Source organism: Thunnus maccoyii, chromosome 10 (assembly GCF_910596095.1).
Source record: "Thunnus maccoyii chromosome 10, fThuMac1.1, whole genome shotgun sequence".
NCBI lineage: Eukaryota > Metazoa > Chordata > Actinopteri > Scombriformes > Scombridae > Thunnus > Thunnus maccoyii.
The window spans coordinates 32,114,930-32,125,248 of NC_056542.1; the positions used below are offsets into that span (position 1 = coordinate 32,114,930).

At 38.9% G+C, this 10,319-nt stretch overlaps 1 protein-coding gene across 1 annotated transcript; it reads right to left on the reverse strand.

Moving 5' to 3' along the window:
• Positions 1-471: 471 nt before the first annotated feature.
• mrap2a (melanocortin 2 receptor accessory protein 2a) lies at positions 472-9,439 on the reverse strand. Its single transcript, XM_042424532.1, has 3 exons — positions 9,231-9,439; positions 5,670-5,769; positions 472-1,846 (listed from the first exon to the last, which is right to left on the reverse strand). Exons 1-3 carry the CDS (start codon positions 9,349-9,351, stop codon positions 1,384-1,386), a joined length of 684 nt encoding a protein of 227 aa, XP_042280466.1. The 5' UTR covers positions 9,352-9,439; the 3' UTR covers positions 472-1,383.
• Between the last annotated feature and the right edge of the window lie 880 nt (positions 9,440-10,319).

Genomic DNA, 10,319 nt, shown 5'->3' on the forward strand with positions numbered 1-10,319 from the left:
ACTGACTATTATTGTGCAACTAAAGGTCAGTTCTTTCTTGAATGCAACACACATAGGTAAATACGGTTAAAACAGTGTGCAAGTGTGTCAACTGGGTCACATCTGGATGAGGCATCACAGTAGTTTAAAGTAATACAGTATGTTTCTTGTTGTTTTGTAGTTTCACACTTCTTCATGTTGTATTTGCATTAAACTGTGCAAATACAACACACTGTTCTGTTCCTTGAAAGCAAAGCATGAGGAAGAGTTCAGCTGGCTAATATAGGACACAGTCAACATTAGGTAGTAACAGTGCACATGTATAAATAATGGCAACATTTCAGCGACTGCTATTAATTGTATATTTCATATCATGTTGAAATAAAAAAGAACATAGTTATTGTTAATCCATCTAAATGTATTAGGAATTAACTATAAGTCTAAACTTCTAAAACCCAAGAATAGACTTGACAGTAAGAGTTTTTTGTTTCTTTATAAATGTGCCGCAGAAAGTCATAATTCAAACATTTACTGCATTTTAGCAAGAATACTAGTCATACAGACTCATTATAAGGGAAAATGATACACTCCTTTAATAATGTAATAACAGTATCTTTGCTCCACATTTTCAGTCTTTTGGTGCTAAGTTACATTTTATAATTTCGATTCATTACTTTTGTCCTTTAGGCCATCAGGCAATGAGTTCAACCAAAAAGGCCAATTCAAAAACTTCAACATCCATTTCCATTTCCATAACATGTTGGTGATTTAGAATAGCAATCTGTGGTTCTCATAGTATAGTATAGATTGTGGAATGTGGCTCAGCCTTGCTACATTCTATCTTTGTCATTGCTACTTTAGTCACAAAGCACTAAAAGGGGTAGGGCAGGTTATATAACCCATGCAAAGAAAATGTTCTATCTCAACCCATGTGGAATAGATGCAGGCTGAGCAGAGAAACCTGACAGCAGAACTCAGAAGGTGTCTTTCTTCATTTCACAACCACGATATGTCACGAAAAACACCAACATGTTTCACAGATAATATGTTAGACTTGACAGCTATGGATAACTTCACATTTATAACAAAATACATTTTGATTATTTCTTGTACTGTTTTCTACAGACCAGTGGTTCTCAACCAAATGTCCTGATGGGCTTCCAGTCTGCAGCTTTTCAGTCCAAACAAAACAACAGCTGAAGTCACACCATTAAAGACAAATCATTCCCACAAAGAAGACGCAGAGTTTTTTTGGTGAGTCCCTGGTTAGGCAAGTACATGTATTATGTGACCAGTCACTGAATATTTTCATTGCTTTAAGTGTAAACTTGTCATCCACCCATGTTTTGTGAAAATTACCTGAGTCCTCCTGTTTGATGAATAGCTGCCCTCCATTCTCCAGTCTTAGGTGAAGTCATTGTGGTTATCATGCTTCCTGATCATGCTGCTCTGATCCCGCCCCTCCAGAATGATTGGCAGCTCTGGCTCACCCAGCAGCAGGTCGTCCTCCCCTACAGTTGAGCTCTGCTCAGAGTTCACAAAGTTAGGGATGTTGAAGTGGGCCAGCAGGATGGCTTCTTTCTCCGTCCTGTTAGCTGTCACTGCTAGCTCCTGCAGGAGTGTAGTGTCCCCCGCCTCCGGGCTGCTGCTGGGCCTCCTGTGGCAGCCTCCGGATGGTCCTCCACCCACACCACCAACTGTGGTCCACAGGGCTGTGCAGCTCCCCTGACCATCCTTGGACACGTAACAGTGGAAGAGAGAACAGGATGAGTCCAGACCACTAGGGTGGGGGGGAGGAGCTCCTTTGTCCAGGTTGGTGTCCATGAAGCCAATCAGACGGGGACGCTTCTCACATGGCTGTCCACTGCTGCACACATGGAACAGAAAAGAGACAGAGATTACAGAAGATAGTGTCCTTGTGTTTAATGCCTCTGCTGCTCCTAAGCAGAAACCAGACGTGTGTTTGTTTTGTTGTCAGCAACAGTTGTCGCCTTTACGCTTTTAGTTTCTCTCTCTTTTAATCGTTCTGTCATCTCTTTCTGTTTCTAAGAATCTTGTTAAACCCTCTGAGCGTCAGTTCGCAGCAGTAACTAACCACTCAGCCTTGCAGCAAGTTTTTCCCAGTGGCCACTCACAGTATGCAGCGAAAAATCCCCCTGCATCCCAAAAAGCATTTCCCCCATAGACCACCATTATAGAAGACACATCTGTAAAACTGTTGACAGGACGCCTCAAACTGCAAACAAGGTCAATCATGACTCTTTCTGTTATGAACTTTTGATCCATGGAGGTTTTATATTTGTAAAACTTTCCTCGAGCCGAGAAAAGTGTTTTAAAAATCTGTGACATCATCACAATGTAAAGTCTATGGGCTGAGAGGGAACTCCCAGATGGGGCCAGTGGAGGAAACACTAATGCACATTTTTAGAATGTTAATGTTTTGGCATAGAGCTGATTAAATCTGCCCTCAGTAACTGAATTTAATTACAAGTAACCAGTTCAATTTCTCACATTTATAACAAACCAGATTTCCTGAAAACTGGTTCAGAATTAAGTGAGTAAGAGTCAATTTTGTAGTGAAGTCTGCATCTCTCAATACACATCGTATTAACACTGTTTCAAATAAAACCAAGTTTCATCGTCAATCAAGTTTAGCAAATCAACTGACAATTTATCGCTCCATTTTTCAATTCACATGCACTTTCATCACTTCCATTTTTATCAGTTAATTTTTGTTACTTCCACCCTCATAGTCACCACCCAGCAGGCAGAGTAAATATTGACTCATTCCTTCATGATAAGCAGAGCTCTTAATAAGCCAGTGGGAGGATGCTGTCCATCTGCCTCAGCTGCCAAAAAACCCAACATGCTGCTATTTTCTCCACCTCCAGAAACAAACAGCACCAACTGTATGAGCTCAGTCAGTGGACACGGGCCACTCTTTGCTCTTAACACTGATACAGCTGGTGGATTTGTGTGAAAATGTTGCTGAATTGAACTCTCAATGAAAACAATAGTTCAATAGATGATATTTCTCCACTTATAGAATTGCTCCTTTACAGTTGAATGAGATATCAGGGGAAATGAAAGGGAAAATAACAGCTATTAATATTTCAAGGGTAACCAATGGTAAAAGATTGAATATTTATGTCCATGCATGCATGCAGTGAGAGTTAATCTCCTAGTAAGATCCCTGAAGTAAATAACAAGGCTGAGCTTGTTGAATTGTTTCTGTTCAATTTTTAACTGGAAATGTGTTTTATCATGTAACTACTACTCATCACACTTATTATTTTATCACTGTCAACAGGGCAGAAGAGAGCGGGCTCTCAGTGAGTTCCCCCTGTACAAATAAAGGTTTCAGTCAATCAATCAATCAAATATTGTGATTTCAGAGTGTCCTGGTAATAATGTATTGAAACAGTAGTTCCCAGTCTGGGGCCACATCCATAAATCTCCATGTATATCCATGACTAAAACTGTGTGTATGTGCAAAGCTGGAAATATGTATTCTTTTCATCAGATTTATAAAGCTGTATGTACACATGCTTCTGTTTCATAAATCTCAGTCATTGTGGAAGTGAGTGCACGTGCACAAGCCTCATTTTAATCCCACAATGAGCCAGCTGTTTTCATATCAACGTGATACCTGCTCTACCGGTCAGTACAGCTATCAATGAATTAAACAGGAAATAAAAAGTGCCGTTTCACAGATTGTGTTGCACCGGTGAGGTTTCCCAAAAACAGAACAGCTGTTGTTACACACGACTGTGCAGCTCTTTTTAGCATCCGTATCGTTAATCACATGCACCTGTGAACCATCATCAGGAGTGATATCTCAAAAATGTAATCAGTGATTAGTTTGTAGTGTTCATGTCTAAACTGACTTTACAAGGTGTGACACAACTAAGGATCAAATAAAAAGAACATTAAGAGCAAAATACAATGCTAACTCCTATATAAATTAAAAGAATGATAAAAGATTAAAAAAAATAATCAATGTTACCTCAATAAATGTGCCTTGAATGGCAGATTACAAATCTCTGAGTAAACGCAAAAAATAAAAAATAAAAATCACACTATCAGTGTAGCTGGTTATCAACCAAAAACCAATGTTTTACTAAAAGATTGCATCTCTCACCGTATGTTTCATCTCATCACATCACCCTCAGATCACTTTAGAAAAACATGTACTCCTGGTGTAAAGAATGCGTGAGGCGTGCACATTCTGTTTACAAATACCAGTTTATGTGCAGGAAATGGTGTATGCATGGTGTGTGTGTGTACGCATGATTTATGCATCTGGCCCCCGGGGCTCTGGAACCCCACTAGGACCTACCTGAAGTTAAATCTCAGGGGCCACAAGATGATTAAAGGTATAATTAAAGTTCTTCTTGTTCCTACAGTTGGATGTTTGAGCTTCACTGTGCAGAATGATGTATGTGCAGAGTTTGTTTTCACATTCATCTGCTGAAAGTGGAAACTTTCTCTGTGTTCATTGAAAATCAGATTTTAAGGGGTGGATCAACAAGCATGATTTGTGACATCACAACTACTGTGGAAGCCAATCCTGGTCCAATATTCAATTTACACAAGTGTGATGTGGAAACTTGAAGCCTCCAGTGCACAAACACTGAGAATGGACTTTACAGTGTAGTAGGAGACGTCTTGTGTCCAGCAGTTAAACTTCTGAGATGAAAAATGTTTACATATTTAGTTTCTGAAGACAAGATAATTATAGTTTTTTTGTAGAAAAACCATATCAGACGCACACTATTGTTCCAAGCAGAGTATTTTATATGTCTTAATACATGTCTGGAGGGGATCTTTAAGAAAAAAAATATTTCTGTTATGTAAAACAATACTTTTTCCAGATTTTTTATTTTTCTTGTGAAATACTTGATCCTTCTACCTCTTCTGGCCTCTAAAAATCCCTCAAATGTAATAATCAGAAAAAATGGCACACAGATCATGTCCAGACTAATGAGGGCTGTTACATAGTCTGTTACATCGTGAGTAGACGTTACTTGTTTTAAAGGTTAAGGCTGGTGTTATTCTATACTTCTCTTATTTTCAACAAATCATAAAAAGACAAAATCAAGTTTTCTTCCATCTCTCAATACTCAGTAATAGTATTAGTACTGAGTATTGAGTAGTATAATAGTAAATAGAAGCAATAGTCAGTAAGTCTCTCAATACCTAATGACATCCCTTCTCTGTCTGTGGCACTCAAAGCCCATTGTTTCCTACTGAAGATGTTAATCTTTAAAAACACCTCACAAATATATAGTTGCATGTTTAAAAAAGGATCAATAATTTCCTAAAAGTAGTTTTGAACAAACATTACTCAAACACTGGGGGGTTATTGCATTTGTTGGGGACTATTTTCAGGCGTATTAATCCACAGTTGGTGTTGTAGTGAGTATTTCAAGCAATAGTGTGGCTGAATGACATGTGTTTAAAAGGTTTTTGTACAACAGTGGAGCTCTATGACACAGAGGAATGAGATATATCAGGCTTTGATACACACACAATACTCGTTAGTAGATCAATTCATTGATGGTTGTGTTTTGCACATGGGATTTTAGACCCATTTTAGGCAATTTTTTTTATCATTTTTCTTTAACTATACTTAGATGTTCCAGTAATATGCAGCGTGCATTGAGTTGAGTTTAATTGCAGTGACTCACTCAGGATGTGGAGCTCCAGTCTTGGTCAGAAGAGTGAGCAGAAAAAACATAAAGATGACAAAGACAGCCAGGCCGACCCAGAAGCCGATCACTATAGAATCTGCAAAATGAAAAAAAAAAGGTGAGAAATGATGATGGTGATGATAAATGCACTCAATATATTCTTCCAACCCAGCGTCACTATAAAATTCATAGTGTTTGTAGGAATGAGATAAAGTTTAAGACAGAGATTATCCAAACATCAAATTACATTGGTGTGTAATATCCTACAGCAGTATTACAGTCTTATCATGGGAGGTAGTAACACAGTTTACACAGCAGACATGTTGCCAAAGAGATATTATAGAAACATTATAGTAAAGCCATACAGAAAAAGACACAATACCATATTGTGTCTACAAACTAGCTCACACATACTGTAAGAGACTTCCTGGGTATGAATATGAGTAACGTAATGCTGTTCAAGGATTAAAATGTCAAGTTTGACATTACAGCACCAAATAATGAGAATTAAATCCTCTATTCAAAAGGGTCTCAGAAAATGTTGTATTTTGTATTAATTATTATCTTATGCTGGTGGAAATTGTTTTTATTAAAGGATAAGTATGGTCATGATCAATATGTTTCATATTGTCAACAAATCCAATGAAAACACCCAAACCAACTATATAATTTACAGTTTTACAATTTCATTTAGCAGACGCTTTTATCCAAAGAGACGTACATCTGAGAGTACCAAAGTGCCAAAGCTAAGTTGATAGGATGTAGATGCCAACAGGCGGTGCACAGAGCGCATAGAATGCATAGAAGCTTTTTTTTTAAAATTTTAATTAAATTTTTATTGTTTTCTTCAGTCCATCAAGTGCAGAGGTGTTGGTGACTTAAGTCACTGTTGTGGAGGTGGTATCAGGCACATTTAATTGGCAGAGTGTAGAGAATGGTAAATGGTAAATGGACTGTACTTGTATAGCGTCTTTCTAGTCTTCCTTTTACACTATGAATCACATTCACCCATTCACACACATTCATACGCTGAATGAGTACAGGGACTACCATGCAAGGTCCCAACCTGCCCATCAGAGGAAATCTAATGATTCACACACATTCACACACTGATGGCACAGCCATCAGGAGCAATTAGGGGTTCAGTATTTTGCCCAAGGACAAATTGACATGTGGACTGGAGGAGCCGGGAATCTAACCGCCAATCTTCGGATTAGTGGACAACCCGCTCTACCTCCTGAGCCACAGCCGCCGTCTATAGTGGGAGAGAGTGTAGACCTGAATGAGGGAGTTCAAGTAGGCAGGAGCCATTTTAGTTGCTCTTTTGTAAGTGAGTGTCAGGGTTTTGAATTTGATGCGGGAAGCAACTGGGAGCCAGTGGTGCGTTCTGGACCATCTGCAGAGGTTTCAACATACATGCAGAGAGTCCTGCCAGTAAGGAGTTGCAGTTGTCAATGTGTGATATTATGAGAGCCTGTACCAGGAGTTGTGCTGCATGCTCAGACAGGCAGGGTCTGAGCTTCCTGATGTTGTACAGAGCAAACCAACACGACCAAGCAACTGAGGCAACGTGAACCTTAAAGCAAACACAATAAATTAATCATATGGAAACACAAACTGACCAAATAATCTGGTGACATTGATTTATAAAGTGGGGTTTCCTAATGTCAAGTATGAACACAACTTGTTAACTAACACGGATGAGAAGTCCTCAAATATCTCTTATAATGGCTTTTTTTGACTCATCGCTGATAGGAAAAAGCCATTCCTGATGTAAATTTCCATCCTCTGGAAAACTGTGAAGACTTTTTAGCAGCTGAACAATCAGCAACACTTCAGTGTCCTGCTTTGCTCGTCATCCGGCTGAAATACAAACTACCACTACAGAAGTTACAGCAGGGGAGGGCTCATGCTAAAGCTTCCTGCATATTTGATTGGACTTTCTGGTGTGACGTAGTAACGAGTTCCGCCTCAACATCGCTCGCTCTTGAGGTGCAAATTTCAAATTTTCAAATAACATAAAAAGACCAACGAGATTTTTGAATAATTTTACAGCAGAGGAGGCCCCACCATCACCCTAATCCTTCTCTTAGATCATTTTACTTGTTTTTCACCATAGCAGCCATTTAAAGAATATGTTCACATATTGTAATAAGATAAAGTGAGTATCTTCCAAAGCTATCATTTTAGTGGGAAATTTGCATATTGTTTTACTATGGCTTCAGCATGGATCTGCACACAAACACTGTCCACCATTCTGTTAAAGCACAAAGAGAGAATTTCATAGAAAAAGGGCAGTAACTTTGTAAACCTGATTCTCAGACATGAGCTTCAGTTGAACTTCAGAATGCATTTTTGCACAGAACGATGACTGTGAATTTTGTCCCCTATCCCTGACATTGGAATTGGGATGTCTTTAGGGCCAGTATATAAAGAAGAAACAATTACATCAACCAAATACTGTTTTACTGTACATATGAGCATGTGAGTATTGTTTTAAGATAGACTTAAAAGATGTGAAAGTATCCTTTAAAGTGCTTTAAAAAAAAAAAGATGAAGATTGAAAGCAGAAAAACTACTAAATGGAGGTGAGATTGGGTTTGTCCCAATCCTCACCCTTCAGTACTGGCAAGGAGTCAAGTGCCTACTGGTGTGATGTATTGCCACAGAGCTCATGTGCCAGTTAACTGCAGAGTGTGAGGTTTATCACAGCTCACTGGGACACACTTGATTGATGAGGACAACCAGTGGCTCGCATAAATAAAAAACAAACAAGGCTCAGTGGAACTCATATACATTGTTGGTTTTATTGAATTTCCACAAAATGAAGAAATAGATTGGATCAACCACACAGTACTACAGTTACATTCAGATGATGGTAAAAACACATCCAGGAGCTGAGAGGAGTAATACAATCAATAAAAACAATTAAATCCAGTTATCTAAGCAGGTAGGTGTATGTACATAAAAGAGAAATTACATTATTTTATAGGTTTTCTGTCTGATTACATTTCAGGAGGAAGTTATTTCTCAAAATCATTGATAAAAGGATATGATAATTGATGGGACTAAAATTATTGCAACCAGTCCCATCATGAATAATAGATAATATCTGGTGAGGTTCTGCCATAACTGAAGCCAATATCTCATTAACTTCAATCTCTTCATGTCTATTGATTACACACGTGTGCTGTTTGTTGGCATTTTGCAGATGTGGGACACAGCTGCCTACTATCTGTGGGGACTGGAACAGACTCATTCTACTGTATATTCAACTTCTATCTATATCTTTAACAGCCGTTTTCAATGTTGAATAATCAACTTTCAGGCTCTGTATTATATGACATAACAGCAGCGCCGCATGTGGCATGTTTGACAAATCCTTTACAAGTTTCAGGTGGTGATTTTTGATCAGAGCCACAGGAAATGTATGTGGTTCTATATTACAGAGATGATGTCATCAGGCAGCGAATCAGCCTGTCAGGCACATACTGGATCACTGTGACTAATTCCACTTGAGTTTCTCAGTAAAGTACACACAAAAGAAAGGCTACTCACAGCGGTGCGCCCTCAGTCCTTCGAAAGATACTGGCTCCTCATCATCATAGTATTCATATCTCCATTCATAGTCCAGGACCGGAGGCACACTGGTGCTGTTTGGACTGTCAGAGCCTGACATGTCAGTCAGAGAGAGAGAGAGAGAGAGAGAGAGAGAGAACTCTGAACCAGACTGAGCTCCGGACGCTTTCCAGAGATTCCTTGAAGCATCTGACTCAAACCTCGCGCATCATCTCACTGAGTGATAGCACACAGTCACATGCTGCTGCTCTCCCTCTCTCTCTCTCTCTATGTCAACCTCCTCCTCTCTCTACCTGCACCTGCTCTCTCTCCCCTCCTGCTCTGTTGTGCTTCATGTAAGTCTTGGTGACAGGAAGCTGACAGTTTATAGATAGAGGAGGAAATGGAGAAAAGAAAATGGATTTCACTTTCTATTTCACCAAGCTTCCATTCAATGTTCTGGCAACCTTTTTCTATAGAGATAAATAGAAGCTACACACATGTAGCTCCAATACTCAGAAACTACTACCATAGAAACCAACCTTTTATGATAATGTGTGACAGAGTACTCTCTTATCCATAATCAATAATATTCCAATTTGGTGGTGACTTTGTCTCATTTACTCAAATTTCTATGTCTATGACCATTGTTTCCTGTCTACTGTTTGCCTGACTGTCAGTCTGTCTGTCTTCAGGTGTAATTTGGGAGTTGATGGAGGTGTTGGTTCAGCAGTTTCCTTTAAAAGGCTGTGATGCTCAGATTCAGAACCATGTCCATGGGTGAAGCTGGAATGTTGAAGGTACTAAGAAAACGTTTCAATAGGAGTTGAGTTGTGCAGTATTATTGGAGCAGGGATGAGGGTGGCATTTCACTTCCATTTAACTTAAGCATTAATTTCCAGTGTAGTTCTCAAAAAGGGTTAAATAACCAGCCACCTTTTAGCGAGCTATGTCTTAATAAATATTTGGTTTAAGAATGTATATTTTAATTAAACCTGCCAGATTCAGTGATGATTATGACCAAATAATTGAACTTATAACAACATCAAAGTTTGGTTCCTTGTAAAACTGTACTGTGTTTGGATTCCT

Excerpts from the sequence above, each read along its gene's own strand:
- mrap2a (XM_042424532.1), bottom strand. The coding sequence starts at position 9,351 with ATGTCAGGCTCTGACAGTCCAAACAGCACCAGTGTGCCTCCGGTCCTG. Across the intron at positions 5,770-9,230 it reads AGGACTGAGGGCGCACCGCT|ATTCTATAGTGATCGGCTTC; the intron begins GTGAGTAGCCTT and ends TTCATTTTGCAG. Across the intron at positions 1,847-5,669 it reads ACTGGAGCTCCACATCCTGA|CAGTGGACAGCCATGTGAGA; the intron begins GTGAGTCACTGC and ends CCATGTGTGCAG.